At 40.1% G+C, this 21489-nt stretch overlaps 1 protein-coding gene across 1 annotated transcript in view; it reads left to right on the top strand.

Moving 5' to 3' along the window:
* MYO1F (myosin IF) overlaps positions 1-21489 on the top strand; it is a 112144-nt gene that overhangs the window by 78078 nt on the left and 12577 nt on the right. Inside the window, exons 14-24 of the mRNA XM_075204673.1 lie at positions 16-183; positions 435-520; positions 10295-10376; positions 11740-11846; positions 11944-12042; positions 12133-12277; positions 13741-13855; positions 15099-15268; positions 17541-17686; positions 17943-18089; positions 18378-18526. Coding sequence (XP_075060774.1) covers positions 16-183; positions 435-520; positions 10295-10376; positions 11740-11846; positions 11944-12042; positions 12133-12277; positions 13741-13855; positions 15099-15268; positions 17541-17686; positions 17943-18089; positions 18378-18526 — 1414 coding nt within the window. The remainder of the gene's footprint in view (positions 1-15; positions 184-434; positions 521-10294; positions 10377-11739; positions 11847-11943; positions 12043-12132; positions 12278-13740; positions 13856-15098; positions 15269-17540; positions 17687-17942; positions 18090-18377; positions 18527-21489) is intronic.

The raw sequence follows: 21489 nt of genomic DNA, 5'->3' as shown, positions 1-21489 counted from the left end.
CCTTTATCCTCTCAGAATCCTCCAGGTATTATGAGTGTGCTGGATGATGTGTGTGCCACTATGCATGCCACAGGTGGCGGCGCAGATCAGACCCTATTACAGAAACTCCAGGCAGCTGTGGGGAACCATGAACACTTCAACAACTGGAATTCTGGCTTTGTTATTCACCACTATGCAGGGAAGGTAAATATCATCAATACAAGGTATAGAAACAAGTTAGGGAAAATAATGGCAAAGATCTATCTTACAGGGAGCCTAGCATATCTTGTGTAGTAATCTATTATATAGTCAAGGGTCCAACAAATATATGATCATGAGCACTGGGATATAGTGAGATCAATTAAGTGCAATTAAGGCATTGACATAGTAACAAGGATTGCAGGCCTGACTAATCCTTAGGTGGACGCCTGAACATATAACAATTGTTCCCTCAGGTTTCATATGATGTTGAGGGCTTCTGTGAGCGGAATAGAGATGTTCTGTTTATAGACCTCATTGAACTGATGCAGAGCAGTGAACAGTAAGTAAAATACATCTCCCTAACCAGCATTACGTTCTGTACTGTCCTTGACATTCAAAGCCTCAATATGTAATTGACTTAAAGTTTTCAGTGGATCACAAGGTATCAGATGGACTGCTCTAAAGCACTGAGCACATAACTCTTTTTAAAACTCTTTTTAAATCCTTCCCAGCCGATTGCTATGAAAAACAGCATTTATCAGTCAAATTAATAGCAAAGTATGTCTACAATCCCTTTACCCCGACCAGCTACTATATATATATATTGGGACACTGGCACACTTCTGGTGATGCACACACAAACAGGGTCTTGCTTTTTTACTTTGCTTTATTGTCAGGACCGCAAAGTGATTGACAACATAAAGCTCCACACACTTTCTTGTGACCCGAACACTAAATCAGCAGACACTAGCTCTCTAGACACCCGCTGACTTATTCAGCATCGGTCACCCTGAACAATGAACAACTCAGGTTTAATTAGTTTACATTCCTCCCACAGCCCTAGCTTGATAGACAGGTGACACTCCCACCTTGCCTTCTCGTCACATGCTCTGCTTGACTAGCCATTCTGTCAGTTAGCTGTAGAAAAAGATACTTTCAAATCATTTCAAAACATGTAAGTTAAATCAGACTCTTTACTATTATTTTGTCACATATATGTCCTCCACCTGTATCTCTTTAACCAGGTGCACTACTGTACAAATGTGTAACTATGTTTGCAGCCTTGCTTTGCAGATTGCCAGCTAAATACCTAGCTCCTCTCTTAGAAGTCTATGGCAAACCACTCCCTTTGTTATATATCGCTCCTCCCTGAGGTTACAGTGCTAAAAGCCAGCGGGTTACCTTGATATTACCTTCTGGTTCTTCTGCATTTACCGCAATGGTGTATGATCTGTTATTAACAAGAATTCTTTGCCAAGGAGATAATAGCGCAGAGCTTCTGTAGCCCATTTTATGGCTAGACATTCCTTCTCCACGGTTACATATTTATGTTTATGTAACTTCTAAATGAGATACAGGACAGGATTTTCTCCGTTCTTTTCCTGTGTTAAGACTGCATCTAAGCTGACACCAGAGGCATCGGTTTGGAGGAAGAACCTCCGAGTAAAGCAACGTGCTTGTAGTACTGGAGATGAACATAGGGCTAAGCGAAGATCTGGCCAACCAACCTCTGCAGAGTCAGACCAGGCTAACCTGCCTGGACAACTTTTCTTTAATATGTCCGTAAGTGGAGCAGCTCTAGTGGCGGAATGGCTTATGAAATGTCTGTAGTATCCTAATAAGCATAGGAAGGTTCTTAACTGCGCGCAATTTATTTTTGACTGCTTCCACCTTGTCTAGTTGGGGATTTACTTGCCCTTGTCTGGCAATGTACCCTAGATATTTGGGTTCTCTCATAGCTAAGGCACACTTTTCTGGATTAGCTGTTAATCCTGCAGACTGCAATGAAGCTAAGACCGCTTCGACTTTCGCCAGATGTGACTTCCAGTCTAGGATATAAATCACTATGTCATCAAAATAAGAAGCTGTATGAGGATATAGCAATTTTTTCATGGCCATTTGGAAGGTGACAGGTGCCCCATGTAACCCAAAGGGTAGGACTTTATATTGGAAGACACCATCAGGGGTGGAAAATGTGGTCTTTGGCTTGGCTATGGAAGTAAAGGAACTTGCCAATACCCCTTGGTTAAGTCCAGAAGTCAGATACTTACTACCAGCTAGATTTTCTACCAGTTCAAACACACGTGGCATTGAGTAGGCATTGATCTGGGACATGCTGTTTAGCTGGTTGAAGTCATTGCAAAACATAATACTCCCATTGGGTTTTGGGGTAAGCACATTTGGGTTGTTCCACTCACTAGTAGATTCCTCAACCATGTCCAGTTGTACCATCTCCACAATCTCCTTTCTCATGTCAGCCACCTGGCTCCGAGAATGTCTTACAACTTTTGCTTTACAACAAGTCCTGGCGGAGGAACAATTTCGTATTCGATTAAAGTAGTGCGCCCAGGAATGAGAGAAGATACCTGACCCCTCTTCTGGCGTATCATTTCCTCAGTCTGCTATTTTTGCCTAACAGATAAAGCTGGCTCTATGGGAACATCAGACTTTTCAATAACAGTGTTCACTACCCGAGGAGAGGGATCCTCATCATACCAAGGTTTAACAAGTTTGGCATAATATAGTCAGGCACTGTTCCTATTCACCTTCACCTTCACGGGGACAGAAGCCACCCTGCTGTCCCATCCTTCTTGGCTGTTTCCTGGTCCGGCCGGCGGCTCCCAGTGCGCATGGTGCCTGTTACCAGACAATGGAGTGTGCTTCTCCCCGGTGGTCAGTAACATCACTGAGCGCCTAATTTGAGTCTCTCTATAAAGCTGACCCTTTGCTGCAAGATTATTGGGTCTCATTTCCTGCTCCAGAGTATGTACTGTATTCTACTTAACTCCTGGTTTAACTTCAGCTATTGCTCCTGATCATTCTCTTTGGAATCTGATTTAGCTCACCTGCTTATATAGTTTGATCTTGGTAATTTCTGACCACCCCTTTGGCATACAATTTGGGCTTTTTCGTTATCTTGGTTGTGACCCTGTCATTCCAGACTACCCTTTACATTCTGATCCTGCTCCTGATTTGATCTCAAGACCTGGCTTATACGTCCCACGCAGCCAAGTCCATACCTACTTGCTGGGGTCCCTGGTAAGTACAGGGGGAGTATAGGATTCCACACCTCTTTGCTTAGTAGCTCCAAGTACTGCTAGTTATTTACCATCAAGTATCCCAGTGTTTGTGACAGAAATATTTAGGGCTAGATTTACTAAGCTGCGGGTTTGAAAAAGTGGGGATGTTGCCTATAGCAACCAATCAGACTCTAGCTATCATTTTGTAGAAGGTACTAAATAAATGAAAGCTAGAATCTGATTGGTTGCTATAGGCAACATCCCCACTTTTTCAAACCCGCAGCTTAGTAAATCTAGCCCTTAGACTTCATATGGACCTTGCCAGTGGGTGCAGAGTTTGCTTTCCTGAGTTGAGACAAAGACTTGGACTTGTCCCCAGGCTTGAAAGATCGAACTACAGCAGTTTTAGCATAACTTTGCTTTTGCCGTTCCTGAGCCTCTTTTACATGTTTGTTGCACAATGGGCCCTATCTTTTCCAGCCTCTCATACATTTGGATCACAAATTGTACCAGATTTGTCTCTTTGGGGCCTTTTTGCTCTTACCCTTACTTCAACATATCCAAGATACCCCTTGGCTGTCTCCTGAGCAATAACTCAATAACTAAACCCTGTTGAGACTTGAGGTACCTCACGGATGGCAAACATCAAATATGGGATAATATAGTGTGTCCCAAGCTTTTTTCTCCAGGACCACGGCTTTCCTCAGCATGTGCTTTAATGTACAGTTAAAGCACTCCACCAATTTGTCCGTTTGTGGATGGTACACCGAGGTGTGAAGAGCCATCACCCCTAACAATTTGCACATGTCCTTCATCATCTTGGACATGAATGTGGTGCTCTGAAAGTTTTCTTCAGAATTCCCAAACATTTAAACATCAATAGCAGCTCTTTAGCTATGGTGCTGGACTTTATGTTCTGTAGGGAAACTGCCTCTGAATATCAGGTTGCATAGTCAAGTACCACAAATATATATTGGTGCCCACAAGCGGATTTCTCCAGTAGCCCCAAAAAGTTAATAGCTATATGCTCAAAAGGGACTAGTACTTGGCATTAGTATGAGAGGTTCCCTGTATATGGGTTTGGGACAGGTTCTCAGACAAATGGGACATGACCGCCAATATGTTTTCACTGCCATATTTACACCGGGCCAAGAAAACCTAAGCAGAACTTGTTCCCATGTTTTATCTTCCCCCAGGTGTCTCCCACCTTTAGGACTCTGTGCTTATTCTAAATTTAAACTGCTGCTGGTTTCTGTGATACATCTGTGTATATCCTTACTTCTCCCAGATATTGGACTCATGCTTTGTTCCATCATCCTGCACCTCCTTTTGTGACCCAGACCTGATTGCTCCTTGGTATATTGTGGATCTACCGGCTTCTGACTCCTGGGTTGCCTGCCCCTCATTTTCCCTGCTCTCCCATGGATCATTCAGTGCCTCGTGCTTCCTGGCTAACTTGTGCCTTGTGCCTTCTGACTAACCTGTTAATTCAGAACTAAAAGAAAAAAGACCGCACTAGGTAGTCAATTTCACTTCCACTCTGATGATAGCGCTAATAAGGCTGGGATAGTAATAACTATCCACATATGGGAAGGGTGCACCCGATCATGAACACTAGTGACCACAATTGCGCTTTCTAATTGTGGTAACCTGTTAATTCAGTCTACTGGTGCCTGCACTTCATCTGCTAAACCTGGTAACCGAAATCTGCACTTTACCTATTGTGCCTGGTCACCAGCTCATCTGCTATTCCTGGTAACCAGCATTAGCAAGTACTTTTGTTCCTGTCTGCAATACATCTAACCAGCATTATCAAGTACTTTTGTTCCTGTCTGCAAATATATATTACCAGCATTACCTGTTGTACTTATGGACTTATGATAGCTGTATTACCATTGACTGCAATCGGTTATAACCTGTGTGACAGGTGTTCAAAATTTACTGCACTCTGCATTTATAACTATTCTTCGTGGTTTTTGTGGTGGGAACCGTAACCCCCATGTGTATATGTTGCTTTTAACACTAGAGGTACATGAATCAGAGAAATCATTAACTGCTTTACCTTTTCCCCTTGTATAATACCAACTCCATACAGAAAATTATTTTTAATAGCAAAATATGGTATGCATTCTGCAGGCTGGGCTGCTTTTGCTACACCATTCACCTCAGTCACACTTTTAAATGCATATTGACACAGAGCACTACTTACCGTCTCCTGTCTGTATTGTGTAATCCCCAGTGATCTAGTGGTAACCAGAAGTGGGGCATAGTCTGTCCGTCTGCTTTGCGCGGACCAGAAGTTCGCCTTTTGTGCCGTTTACATGTGACCGTTATGGGAGAAAGATGTGTCAGCCATAGTGGTGTCTTTTACTGTGTCCATCCCAAAATATTACTGTGGTAATCGTTTTCACGATTACCACAAATTCCACAACGAGGAGGCTTACAAATAAAACCCGAATTTACAAAGCCCGATTTTGTAGGCCCCCTTGCTGTCAGATTTATTATCATCGTTAAACCGTACCCAACCCAAATATTAAGTGACCGGAGGTTCTCTACCACTATTGTCATAAGAGATCTATCCCTCAACACTATTTACCCTCACGACAGTATTCTGGACAGTATTACCAAATTGCAAAACATTTGACAATATAAGTTTATACCTGTTTGCTGACTGACATTATACCTGTGAGTACCTGCATATACCATCTGCTGCCAGTTCTATAATAAAACCAAAATCTTGGTTAAGTTGAAAACTTGTGTGTGGCTTAACATTCTTACCCAACACTGCTGCTGAAACCTTTACAGACCACCACAAAGATTCTGCCAGTATTTCTAAAATTGCATAATTAAGCTGGTCATCAGCAAAGTCCTTCAAAGGAAATAAAGTTTTTATTGCGGACCATCCATATCCTCCCCAACAGACGGGGAGGTCTTAACCAATGTTACCAGCCAGCACTGCTTTTGACTGTCCAGGCCTCATTGAATAGAGACATTTTGGTGGAATTCTTGCCGTGACCCCTAGGATAGCATTTCAGATTGGCAGTTCCCAAAGATCAAGGTTCAGACACTGTGGTTTCCTAGGCAGATTTGGGCTTCCGCATATCGGGCTGGAATTGCTCACAAAGGACTTCTTAAAACAGTGGGAAGTCTCACCCCAGAATAAGTGGATACGGCAGCTTAAGCGCCGTTTTTAAGTGTGGAAGAAGTGTTCTCTCATATTCCTCAATTGTCCCATATATGCAAAGGACTTTCAACCTAGGCAGAGCAGAGCTGGAAACCAGAGTCAACCAAATCTAAGACAAGATTTTCACTTGGAACAAACCAGGACTTCTTGATGTGGAACTCATAATACAACAGCTTGAATAAGCAGGCCCAACATCCGCAACAGAACAGTCCATAGATTCTGGTAGTTGAGGACATTCAGCTCAAAAGTGGCCTGGCTCACCCCATTCAAAGCACTTTGGATTAATTATCTTTGTCACCTGCCCTCTGTCAATAGCAGTTTTACCATTAGTCTCAGCTTTGGCATGAAGGCAGATGCTTTGGTCCTTGGTCATAACACCACGCATGGTAGCTCTGGGCTTCAGACTGGCCACGAATCCCTGATGTGAGCCAATATATCAGACTTTAAGCATGGATAATCAGAGGCCTGGCCCTTATCTAAATCCATATAAGCTTGCTGACATTTTCTGCAGAGGCAGATCAGGTAATACTATTCTGTCACATCTCATCTGGACAAACTCTTTCCATAAGAACCTGGTGTTTTCCTCCTGTGCCTCTGCAACTCGTATCACCTGAGCTTGCTGCTCTTGTTGTGCAGCAGCTACATTTACATTCCTCCATGTTAATGTCAAAGCGTGTTGGGTAGCGGAATCTTGCTTCCTTAAGCATTCCACTTCAAACACCACTTGTGACATGCTCACACTTCTGGTGATGCACACACAAACAACTTCTTGCTTTTTTACTTTGCATGATTGTCAAGATGGTAAAGTAATTGACAACATAAAGCTCCACACACTTTCTTGTGACCCTAGCGCTAAATTAACAGAGACCAGCTCTCTAGATACCGGCTGACTTATTCAACATCGGTCACCATGAACAATGAACAACTCAGGTTGTAATAGTTTACATTCCTCCCACAACAGCCCTAGCTTGATAGACAAGTGACACTCTCACCTTGCCTTTAAAAGGAGTTCTCATCAGGTGCTCTACTTGATTAGCCTCAGTGCTGACTCACCCTGCCAGTTAGCTTTGGAAAAAGACACTTTCAAACCATTTCAAAACATGTAAGTTAAATCAGACCATTTATTATTATTTTGTCACACATATGTTCTCCACCTGTATCTCTTTAACCTAGGTGTACTAATGAACAAATGTGTAATTCTGTTTTCAGCCTTGCTCTGCAGATTGCCAGCTAAATCCTTGTTAGGACTCTGATATGCTTTCAGAGGTGCCTCTCATCTTAAATTGTATCTGGCCTGCAGAACCTCTATGCTTCCAGAGGTGCTGTTGTTTTGCCATTGGATATTTCCACCTCGGTTGCAGGAGTTAACCTCCTTCACTGATTATCACCGGCACCTGTTCTACTGCCATATATACCCGCTCCAAACATTGCACCTTGCAGTTCATCAATTGTTTGTTGCTTCTGGTCCCTGTCAGTACTCCTGTGAATTGTGTCAGTTATCCTAATTATCTAACTTCTGCCTGGTCCACTGTTTTGCACCTTTTTCCTATGACCTAGACCTTGGCTTCATTTGACTCCTGTCTACTCCCTGGTATTGTTTGCGGAACTTCTGGGTTCTGACCCTGGCTTGCCCGACCTTCCTATTGCCTGATTCTCCCGTGGATCATCCAGTGCCTCATGCCTCCTGGCTAACCTGTGCCTCGTGCCTGCTGCTTCATCTACTAACCTGGTAACTTGAATCTGAACTTCACCATTTGTACCTGATAAAGTATCTTCTGCTTCATCTATTAAACCTGGTAACCTGAATCTGCACTTCACTCCAGTATCTCCTATTCCTGTGGTTAACCAGGTAGTCCAGTCTCCTTGTACCTGTACTCCCTCTGTTATACCCGAATACCAGCATTACCAAGTCTTTAGTTTTTGTTTGATCCGGTGTGCCTTTGTATTGCGACCTGATTCTGTCAAATACATTGCCCTTTCCATTAAACTAGTGCTCGACTATTGTGCATTAACCCCTGCCTGCCTGACTCTGAGTTCTGCTATACAACTCACCAGCATTCCCTGTTGTGCCTATGGACTTCTGATACTTATATTAACATTGACTGCATTTTGATATTACCTTTGTGACCTGTGTTCAAAATAAAGACATTCCATTTGCAGTAACTACCAATACTTTGCATTGTATTCATACTGGGTGCCTTAATAATACCTAAGTTCTCTCTTAGAAGTGTATGGCAAACTACTTACTTGGAGCATGAGTAACACATACAAGGATATCAAAATCAAGTCATATGACAAAGGGCAATTACAAGAATATTAAGGGTAGCCAAAGGTGTCACTGAAGGGGTACAAAGCAACTGGGGAAGAGGTGGGAGAGAAGAAGGAAACAAGAGGAAGGAGAGCCCTGATTGTAAGAACATACAATCTAAAATACTAATCTATCTCTGTTCCTGGTACTCCCCCTGTTCTGCATGCAGGTGAAGTTCACACATTTTTTTGTATGCCTTATGTAATATGTTATGCTAATTAGACTTATATTGGGGTGCTGTGAGTTATCAAAGCCAGAAAATTTTTTACACATTAAATTGCAATATACTCTATTTGCAGTGAAAAGGTGAATTATTTGTAAAATCAAAGTACTTATTTAAAGGTTTTAAAAATACACATAAAATGATAAAATGTTAAGGGCGCTAATAAAATATTAACAGAATTGCAGAATTAGATTACTTCGGTTGAAATAGTAGTTGACATAAAATCAATTATATCTCTCTATGTCCTTATTCACCTTTGTGACAGAATGGACCTCCTATGCCACCCTGTCTGTTGTGTTGCTGGGGAATGGCTGGGCTTGCCTTTCCACCGACCCCTTTCTTTATCCCAAATGTGCCCCTCTTGTCGCAGTAGGAGGAGCCTGCTGCCACCACTAGGCTCCTTAGCGACACCTAGAACCGCATCTTTCTGGGTAATTCTCGCTGCTAGTGTACCCCCTTGCTTGTATACCTGAGCTGGTACCCCTGACCACCTGCCTTCAGATCACGGTTGCTGTGTATGGTTCCCCCTGGCCTATCACACTGGCCAGAACTGCAGGGTAGCGGGCAAAGCTTGGACATTGGGACGCAACTTCAGAACAGCCGGATAATGGATTAGATTGGGTCTAATCTGTAGGTCACAGGAATTATGGCAGGTAAGTAGGCATCAAAGAGGGTTCCTTAAGCAGTGATGTTTATTAGCTCAGGAAGTCCTGAAAAGGACAGTTACATACACTAGTTTGAGGTACTAGTGATATCCAGAAAGTACAGATGGTATAATGCCACATGGTTAAACAGTGCTTGTTTTATACAGTTGTGGACACAGCCTGGCAGGGGGTAAACAAGTCCCCTGACCCGACCAGGCACCGAAGCATCTAATATAACATCAGATGATTTAACATCAGGATGTGATATTTCTCTAGACATGAATTTACACATTTAACTTCAAAATTAACTTAAAATTAACAGCAATCTGTGATATCCTACATTACTTGTACCCTGAGTCTACATTGTTCAGACAGGCTCCTGTCTCTCTAACAAGATGTGACAACAGGTAACGAACTCCTGCTTGGCCTTCAGGCTAAAGCAATTTTTTATCACTTCTGCGATGAAAAGACTTGCTTAGCATTTCATGCTATCAGCAAAACAGACTTCCTCTGACCTGACATAATACATTAGAAATCAATACATTTTCTATACCGAAATACACACAATATAAAAAAATATCTGAACATTTCTAATACACAGTATCCAAAATCAGTATATTTGCAGTGACATAAATTGGCACAATATGCTAATAATTTAAATATATTTATACAATAAGTAATTTATAAGTGATCCAGCCACAATCTTGTAACAATGTTAATTTTGTTTCTCCCCAGCCAATTCATACAGAGTCTTTTCCCAGAGAAACTGGACTCAGACAAGAAAAGTAGGCCGAGTACTGCAAGCTCAAAAATCAAGGTACTAGCAAAACAAAAATGATTTGCTGTTGTGTAAGCAGCCACCCCATACATCCCAACAGTCTGTAATCTTTGAGTGCATACATAGGCATGGCTTTGTGAGGATGTGGGTGTGGTTCATGCTGATCTGACCTTTGTTTGGGTATATATGTGGTATGCATGGATTATAGTACGGGCTTATTTTGGCCTGAATTTGCTTTTTAAAATATGTAGTTATGCTACCTAGTGTTGTGTACACCTGGGGAAATCATGTTATTGTTTTATCACTAATTATGTTATAGAGGGCATTTCCTTTTTATATTTAAAATGCCAGTGACTATATAATTAAATAATGCACATAAAATTTATCTAAACCTGGAAAGATATGTTGATATGTTGCAGAACAATGGAAATTGTATTGTAGCCTTTCTTTAGTGTATGCGTAGAGCCAAATAATGTGTTTGTTTATCCAAGGTATTCCTGGGCCTTGTGGTCCGGGCCGCTCATGCTGTGTCTTTATAAAAGCTTGCATGTGTATAGAAATATTTTAAGATAACTGTATACCTTGGGAAAAAATAATAAACACATTGTACATATAATTATAATAAACTATGCAAGGAATGAAAGCCTGGATCATTTACATAAATTGGGTTAACTTTTTTTGGCAGGTTTTGTAAACATTACTTTTATTATTCATATAGTTGCAACATATTCTGCAGCACTGTACAAGCAGAAAACATTATTTAGGCACAGTGGACTATGCCCCAGTTAGTGGAGCTCACAAAACTTATTTCACTACCATGCACACACACCATCTAGGTAGATTAATCCAATGAACCTACCATTATGACTCTGACCCTAGGTCAGAATTGAAGTGCTCCAAGGAAGTAATACTTTACACTGTTCCACCCCTTAGATTACATAAAGATGTATTTACTATGTAATTTAATATTTAATTCACCACAGCCCAAACATAGCGTATCTGAGTCATATAATATATATCAACATTGGGTATATACAACCCAGCACATACAGATAATAGCACATGGGGGAACTATAGCAAAAAATCTATTATTTTCCAGCTTTACAAAAATTAGTCGGTGGGGGGGGGGGGGGGGGGGGGAAGAACTACAGTAGGGCAATTCATTATTGTTTTTCTAAATGGTAGCCATCACTCTGAGAAAGTTGGGGCTTCTTCCCATAACTATGGGAGGTAAGATAATTATAACCATAATTTTCTTGCAGGGATGGTTGATAGGTAATTTATTTTGCTTGATATAATATTACATTAAATTATTTAAAAGCCCTTTAAACGTGTGAGGTCTGTGAATGCCCCTTTTTCTGGATTGTATGCCGTAATAACATGATCTCTTTCTTTGTTGCAGAAACAAGCCAATGACCTTGTAAATACACTGATGAAGTGCACACCTCATTATATCCGTTGCATCAAACCAAATGAGACGAAAAGGTCTAAAGACTGGGAAGAAAGCAGGTCAGGATAGACAGAGTGTGGATAGAAATAGATGCCTCTTTCTCCAAATCCTTTAGATTTCATTTGAAATGTCAGTATCAACCCTTGTGAATTGCAGAGTCAAACATCAAGTGGAGTATCTGGGCCTGAAGGAGAACATCCGTGTACGTCGTGCTGGTTTTGCCTATCGAAGGGTTTTCAATAAATTCCTACAAAGGTAGGAGACACTAGTCAGGCTCCTAAGTGCTCATATGCACTTTCTAACATATGATAATATCATATAAGAGCTATTGTTCTTTGTTGTCAGATATGCCATCCTAACACAGGAAACATGGCCAAGGTGGAGAGGGGATGAGCGGCAAGGAGTACAGCATCTCTTGAGATCAGTAAATATGGATGCTGATCAGTACCAAATGGGAAAATCCAAGGTGTTTGTCAAGAATCCAGAATCGGTATGTTATAGGAATACCCTCCCTCATTGTGTCAGTCTGTAATGGGAAGGATGCAATGTTTTATGTGTCTAAAACAGTCATATGGATTTTGCATTACGTTTCTTATATATGACAACACTGCACACAACAAAGACAAACAGGAAATTCTAAAGAGGCTGTAAATATTATCACTTTATAAAGAAACAACCTTTATAAATGTAACAAATATTATTCTGGAGGCACTAAAGTAGGAAAACACCAACATCTCATAAAATGTATGATCCCCAAGTTCAAAACAAGAATGTTATAACTCCTACTACATACTAACAAATCTATGAGAAAATATAAATTAAACTACATATGGTATCTCTTTATGAGGAGAAGAACCGTATGTAATGAAACATTAGGCGGTAGTGTAACAGTGTTACATTTTTAATGCAGAGTATTTTCTCATACTCTTCTATTCTATCATCTATATTTTGCAGTTTTTTTTATATCAAAACATAGCAAGCCCACAAGGCTAAATATGTACCAATAACAGAATAGTCCATGAAGTACATTACAATGTAGAAAAAACTCCTTGTTACTCTTTGTACTGTATGAACCTAAAATTTCTGTGATAGCACCTTTCTAGTGTACTAAAATATTTACATTTGCATATTGAAAGGGACTATACAGGAGAAAGTGTTGTGACATTATTATGATAAGATGAACCTGTGTGGTTGTATACCATTCCCCCCCCCCCCTTTTTCCTAATGAATATGATAAGACTGCATTGAGTGCACTGTTATCATTTTCATGGTATCCCTCTGGCTATGACAGTGCCTGATGTCTTTGGGGGTCAGTCACCTATCAATCTGTGCAAGCTGCCAATCCCTGGGCAGATATGTGATTATAAAAATGGCTACAAAGGGATGACAAATAGGGGCAGATTCAATTAGCCGCGAGGTGCTACTGGACATTGCCTCGAAGTCCGGCTGTGCACGTTGCTGGCCAATACGGTACTAAATCTCTGCTCCTTTTCTCCTCGTAGCTCCATGGAGCTCTAAGGAAAGGAAGCAGAGATTTTAGTAAAAACACTGAGGCTATGTGTCGCCACGTACTATTCCGGAGACACATTGCACCAAATTGACTTCCCCATGGAAATGAAATAACAGGTTCCTTGAAAATGCCAGAACAGTATACAGTGGCTGTAGGGAAAATTTAATTTAGAATTTTTTCAGCTACAACACAATATGTCAGCTGAATCAAGGCTGAGGAGGTTTTATTGTCTGCTAATGTAACCCATAAGGATAGAGAAGTAGGGAAACTAACTATGGTATGTTGTATGTCTGCTAACTGTGTACTATTTGGAAAGGCTGTGTACTGAAAGACAATTTATGAAAATAGGGAGGGAGCAAAAAACAGTTCAACAGCCAGAGTATGGTCCATAAATGGTCTTCTGTATCTTTCTGTTGATCTAATCAGACTTCTTAAATTTACAGCTCTTCTTATTGGAGGAAATGAGAGAGAGAAAATTTGACACCTTTGCCAGAACCATCCAGAAAGCTTGGAGAAGATACATTGCTAAGAGGAAGTATGAGCAGATGAGGGAAGAAGGTGAGGGGAGATTAATATTTATTTTAAAGACATTTACTGCAGTTCAACTTCTTTACCGAAATGTACCTTTAAGTACAGTATGTCAGGGATTCTTTAATGATCTAGTATGAAAGGAAAAACATTTTACCCAAGAATTCCAGAGATGTTTTGCTCTGATTGTTTACCTCCCAATCCTAAAATAAACAGTTGCTGCTAACATCACAGGTAATTTATTGAATAAGATCACTGACTATGAATGTAATATTGCCAAATTTCTCCTTTTAAAATCAAAGTGTAGAAAAAGATGTCTGAATGATTTCCTAAGGTTTCTGGCATTCAATAATATGCTAGATTGCAGATTTCATCAGATTTCACTCTCCTCCAAAGTATTGTTTTCGGGTCACTGAGATAAATCAATGTGGAAGTCATTACTTTCACCTGCCTCTCATTAGGACTCAGTCCCAGCATTCCTTATACTTTAATAATTGTCCCTCTTTTGAGTCTAACGAATAGGCCTATGGATGCAATCAAAGTGTATTTTTTGGTTCTTACTGTAACAATATTGTGTGTATGTATTTAAGTGAAATTCGTGTTTTGTGATATTTGTAGTTGCATACCTTAAGTTGTGTATTAACTTGTACAAAAAAGGCTGGCGATCTGCATATGTCTGCAAACATGCTTAAAATGGTCTTCATTTGGCTGAATTAATACATGTAAAAAAAGAGTGATGTCTTGATCATGACATTGACAGAAGGTGGTCCTTAGGCAGAATGGACTACAGAGGGGCAGATTCAGCATCAACATTTTAAGTAAAATCAGGTTATAACTTTTAGTGAAAGTGTCCAATAATAACTTTTATGTGACAAAATGCCTTTTAAGGCAAAAACATCGTGGGGAACAATTTTTATAAAAATGTATCTTAATCATAGTTTTCCATCATGAGATTGCAAATGTCTATTACATTTGTATCAGAAAAAAAGAATAATACTCAGATATATTCCTGAATTTAATAACTACCAGAGTAATAAAATTACTAAACGATGAGAGATTAGATTGCAAGCTTGCGGGCAGGGCCTTCTTACCTCTCTGTCTGTATTACCAAGTATTGTTTTATTATTGTTTTATTGTTTGTTACCAATGTTATGCACTACAGAATTTGTTGGGACTATATAAATCAATGTTGATGATGATTATTGCTATAAAGCTGGTAGTGAATACAGCCTTTCCTGAAAACATTTCTATTTATTCTTTTTTGTTACACAAGCCTCCAACATTTTGTTTGGGTACAAGGAACGCCGCAGAAATAGCATAAATCGCAATTTTGTGGGGGATTATTTGGGAATGGAGGATAAGCCAGAGCTCCGTCAGTTCATGGCTAAGCGGGAAAGGATAGACTTCGCTGACTCCATCAACAAATATGACAGACGGTTTAAGGTGAGGACATTACGCCCATAAGCGCTCTTTAAAGTTTGACAAACCATTTTGTGTTGCAAATATATGTATTTCTGTATTGCACAAGTGCACCAAAATGCATTCATATTTACATTTGTGAGTATCTTAAACTTTGGTTCCTGACACATGGGATGAATTGTCTGTGTGTAATAATAAAAAGTAGACAAAAAATGTAAGAGCCTTTGGATGCGGCATGGTAATGGCACCAAACACACCAGATCGAGTGTATTAAGAATATTAAACACTATTGTGATTTTTGTGTATACCAATAGTGTTAAAGAGTAAAGTGTGTTTTCATTACACAATTTTGGTTCATTGATACAAGCACAATAATGTTAGCATGCCAAGGGATATGTGAACATTGTTGCTGATCAGGTGTTTCTCTTCATAACAGCATTGTGCCTATCTGTAGATGGGCAGTTTCAGCCTTATTATGCTCCACGCCACAAGGCTAGGGAATTCCTAAGGATCATTTCAGGAACAGGACAATATATTCACTTGCCCTCTCCAGTCTCTTCATACTAATCCAACCGATCTTCTGTGTGAAAATATGGGACAAGATATTTGCAGTAAAGATCGTTAAAGAAATAATTTGTAAAAACTATGGAACACAGTGGAGTTAACGTAGGCATCACAGTGCTGCACTTTTGACACAGTGTTGAGCCCATACCTAGACTAGTCCAAGCTGCTCTAAAAAGGAGAACATTTTCTTCTGGACAAACCATGTTACAATGCAAGGGGTGCAAATTAGTTTGTTATTGAGCACATAAGTTAAATACAGTGTTTTCTTTCATGTAGCACACAAATACTTGATAGCTTTAATTTGAGACTGAAATTTAATGCCAATCTAGGACATGCCCTACCCCAACTGTAAATCTGTCCCCTCATTATAACCCCCCCCCCCTTCAAAGCAACATGGTTTTGCCAAGGAGCAAAGTTACTTAGATTTTTTCACTTTACTTTGCTTAATGAATCAGGACCAGAGTCTATGTACTAAGGCAAATATTTAGTGAAGGGTGGCATATTTTGACTGTTTCCTCCATATTTGCCTCCTCTGTAGCTCCACTCTGACTTTTCAACTCATGACAGAACTAGAATGCATGCATGGTAATAAGATTTATCATTTCCATGCAGCATGTACACTGCCCCCTCTCTTCCTCTGTGACAAATTCCCCCACCATGTCAGAGGTGATAGAGGTCAGCTCTATCCATTTGTAGAGCAGAGCTATGCTGTATGTATTTAAGGAACTTTTCTTACATTTGTTGCGACTCTACTCCAAAAATGTACTTACAGAGAGCCCTTAGTATCCATATGGAAAGAACATTTGTTGCCATATCCCCTCCATTTGACTGTGTTCTATAAAACAAACAAAGTAAGATAAGAAATGGTTGGCAATATCATGGGTGGATAAAGTGGCTAGCACCTGATCTAACAGTAATACCACTGTCTCCCATCCCTATAGTTACATAGTCATAAAGTAAAAAAAAGACAGTAGATGCAAAAAGCATTGCAGAATGTTACAAAAACATTGTTTAAGTGTGCCTCCATGCACCATAGTTATAGATTAATGGTCACATGTAGAATATTTTACAAATTACATTAGAAGAGTAAAATACTCAACAGTACAGACATGTCAAAGTATAAGAGCATGATCTGATTTGCGCATTTTTTTGCTGAACACCTTTATCCTGAATGAATGTTCTTCCCCACTGACACAATCTTCACACTGATGTATAAAAACGCTCTCAGATCCTGTAACTTATTCATTCTCAACACCAAGCAGATAATAATACAGTCTCAATGTCTCTCAGGGACTACTCTGAGCACTCAAGTTGTGACACACAGTTCAGTGAACGAAGTTCTGCACTATCCTCATCTCTTAGATGACACACTTGCTCTAGTTTAATACTCCCTTTCATTTCACTTGGGATTGCTGTAGCTTTGTCGGTTTCTATCTCTCTCAGGACTATGGCATATTCTCAACTTGATTCATCTCGGATCTCAGGAACATCTCATACTAGTGCAACCAATCCTCTCCACAGACAAAGACCAACTATCCCCTCTGTAGCTTGAAACTCACAACTCCTGTCCGCATCAAGCATCACACACATCTACGCCCCCCCCATAAAAAGAAAAAAAACAGTTAAATAAAAATATATCGATATTGAGATGCAGTTAGATTTCATCTGAGGAACATGGTTATATGGATGTTTCACATCATCTGTAAGTAACAGATCCTTTCTCTACTGACAGTCAATAAAGAGGGATCTGATTCTCACTCCTAAATACCTTTACTTGATTGGGCGCGAGAAGGTGAAGAAGGGACCCGAGAAAGGCCAGATCAAGGAGGTTCTGAAGAAAAAAGTGGAAATCCAGTGCATTAAAACTATTTCTTTAAGGTACGTAAAGATATGTATACTCAGCACATCACATATTCAAGAATTGTGGTAAAAGTCTTACTAAAAACATTATTTTCGTGCTTCTTAAAGGTCTTTTCATTAAAAGTGAATTATCTTGTTGCTAGCATTTATAAAAAGAGAAGTGTTCATTTAGTGACCTTGCTTGCATGGAACATGGCAATGGCAGGCATATTTATGCAGATTGCTAACCAACGACTACTTTTCTACCTACATTGCTTCTTTTTTCTGAAAACAGCACCCGCCAAGATGACTTCTTCATCTTGCATGAGGCAGAGCATGATACCCTGCTGGAATCGGTTTTCAAAACAGAACTGATTAGCCTGATGCACAAGCGGTATGAGGAGACAACCAAGAGTAAACTGGCTCTGAACTTCGCCGACACGTAAGAGCTATAAGCGTTTTCCAGTTGTGGTGACTTAGGTTTGTGAATGCATGTAAGAACATGGATGAGACTGATCCTCAGGAACACAGCATCAGATCTTGCATGCCGAGAATAATCAACAAGAATGATGCTGTGGTAATACAAGTGCTTGGTTGATAGGAATAACCTGATCTCCCATTTGTTTTTAGCTTATTTATATTGTTGCAGGAAAAAGTTTAAAACATGTGATAGCTTCATGTTCTGTTTGTGGTTTCCACTTAATGTCCATAATTACCATGTTTTCTGCAGACTACAGATTAGAGTAAAGAGAGAAGGCTGGGGAGGTGGCGGCACTCGAAGCATCTCATTCCTCAGGGGACAAGGGGACATTGCCTTGCTGAAACCAGGAGGAAAGGTCCTGCAAGTCAGTATTGGGGATGGATTGCCCAAAAACTCCAGTAAGTATGATAATACTGGCAAAATAAATAGAGAATAAGAATGAAGGAAAGTGATTTGGTGTCAGGGAAATGCTGCATCACACTCCCCTTTTACTCTGGTCATCGGTCAGTCACTGCAGAAGTGAGCACAGTGGCTTATACAGTGAGAGAAGTAGGGGGGCCTCTATGATCTAAACTGAATGTTATATATATATATATATATATATATATATATATATATATATATATATATATATATATATATATGAATGTTATTAAATTATATATAATATGGTTGTCCCACATAATATATCTTTGAGAATTTTTAGTATGTAAATACAATAGTCAAACCTTTGGAAACTTCTGCTACTTTAGACAGGTGGCAGGCAATGACAAATTTTGCCTACCCCAGTGGCCAGTCAGGTAGTGCACTCTATGTCACTGAGTCTGTGGCTAACAAACTAAGAGGTGTTTAGCACGAACGCACGTTTGCAGATCAGATCTGTCTATCATGTCCATATGAGTGACAAGCAGGAAAATTGAGTGGATTACAGAGCAACAGACAGCAGTTGCAAATTTTAGCCTTTGGCCTACAGTGCATGAGCAGTGGCCAATCTCTTAAGGTGATTTTAGGTACCACATAAAAAAACTTTCACATTAAGTTTATTATATGGTTGGCTGCATACCAGTGTAACCTATGGTTCTCCAGCAATTTTGGAACTACAAGTTCCAGTTTGCCATATGGAAGGACATGCAGGGCTTTATAGTTCCACAATAATGAAGAGCTAGATACTGAAGAGCTAGAGGCACTGATAAAAGTGAAGTGTCATTGATTGAAGGCCCATCTATCTTGCAGTTTATATTCAGGTCTGTCTGCTTTGCCACCATAGCTTCTCTGGTGGAGTGCAGGGGAGTGGAGTCCATCCACATGGAAAGTTTGCATTGCTATATAAAGTTAACATGGTGGGCCTGATTCATTAAGGAAAGTAAAGCAAAAAATGAGTAACTTTGCACCTTGGCAAAACCATGTTGCATTAGAGCGGGAGACAAATTTAACATGTGATGGCAGATTTCTAGTTGGGGTAAGGCATGTTCTAGATCAACTTTAAACTTCAGTGTACAAATAAAGCTATCAATTATTTGTGTGCTACATGAAAGAAAACATAGTATGTAACGTATGTGCAAAATAATAAACTAATTGGCACCCCTTGCATTGTAACATGGTTTTGTCCAAGAGACTGATATTGTAAGGCCTCTCATTATAATGAAAAAAACCCTGTCTCAGTCTGTAAAAGTCCATCTGTCACCTAAATAGAATTGAAGCAACTGTTTTATAACTAATCTTTCTGAAAACGCAATATGTGCGTTCACTAGGAAGGAACCAGTGATATCCCTGAGGTACTCTTTGGAAGTTGTCTTGTTACAGGCTCAGATAATATTCATGAGAATGTAGACTATGAATTCCAAATAACTCAACTTAGTGTATGTAAAGGATTCAAAACATTGTAGCAAATTAGAGCCATGGGTCCACAGATCTGTGGCCTCCCATTATATAGTCTCAGAGTATGGTGATGGGGCCAGGAATCTTTTTGCCTGATTGGTGCCACATCCACCCAGTCACCTCACTATAGCAATCAAATATGAATGCAGTTATTTCGATGTGGAAATATATTATGCCACCAGAGAGAGCCCGTTGAAAGGCATTAGTAATAAACATAGTGTAAAAAATGGTAAAAAGGTAAAAAAAATAATAGTAAAAGCATGTAATGTATATTGTCTTTATCCCAATAACTGGAAGTATTCTACAAGACTCATCAGCTATTTTGCAGCTACAAGTGCTAGCATGCCCTCTAGCGAGGCATGCAGTGCTTTGTAGTTCTACAGTACAATAGACACAATGACAAAAGTAAAATGCCAACCATTGTTTACAGTCCCACTTACCTTGCTTGTAGTGTATTCTGTACCTTCTTCAGTGTGGTGTGTCTGCTCCACATAGTACTATGTATCCGCCCACATGGTCTTGTACATCCGCCCACATGGTTTAGGAGCTGCCAAGGGACACAAAGTCTCTCTTCTGGAGTGCAGATGTGTCATTTCTGTGTCAACCTCAACTGTGGAACCGCAGAGGCAACAAGTGTTTCAGCTGCCAAGTAAGAGCAATTGAAAATAAATAAATCAGGGGGCTTACTGACCCAGCCTGGGCTAGGGGGCCCCATGAGAGAGGGAGGCCCAGGGCATGTGCCCCCTGGGCCCCTCCCTTAATCCTCTCTGAGCGGAGGAGACTCATAACATGAGCTCCTTCTGAAATCAATTATTGCAAAATGGCCAGTAACTGAACCTCTGGGGGAGGGGTAAATAGGTGAAGTGAGAACTTTAACTCTACACCTCTAGGGTGGTGCCAACCTGAGAAAAGGTTTTTAAATGGCCTCATGGGAGGAATGGACTTGTTCGGAGTGATATGGAAAAACAAGAGGTAATCAAGAGGGAGATATAGACACACACATATAAGTTGATATACAGTAGGTAAACATATAGCATATCTATATAAATAAATATAGTGTATATAAAGAGTAAAGCCCTACAGATAAAACTGTTAATATCGAACAAAATATGAAAACAAATAATATTACATTTGTCTTCACTTAATCCCATATAGCGGGCATGACAATGTAGACTTAAATCATGTGTCGCCATTGAAAGGCACAAGCCGAGTAAATCTCCCAGTTGCAACAATTAGACAGTGCTCTAGTGATATATGAAGTCAGATCAACCATGTAATAATGATAATAATGTAAATAAAAAAAGAAATGGAGCCACTGCAGTCACCACATAAATCTTCCAATTGTATTTAAAAGGAATTGCAGGCGCAGCAATAGCGCCAAAGAGGAATAAGGGAGAATGGTCGCTAGGCGGCCCGATAAAAGTGACATGAAGAATGGGGGTGCAGACAACGAAGTCCGTCCTATTTTGTTACACCTGAGCAG

The sequence above is a fragment of the Mixophyes fleayi genome, chromosome 1 (genome assembly GCF_038048845.1).
Source record: "Mixophyes fleayi isolate aMixFle1 chromosome 1, aMixFle1.hap1, whole genome shotgun sequence".
NCBI classification, from domain to species: Eukaryota; Metazoa; Chordata; class Amphibia; order Anura; family Limnodynastidae; genus Mixophyes; species Mixophyes fleayi.
This window is presented reverse-complemented; position numbering and strand designations above follow the sequence as displayed.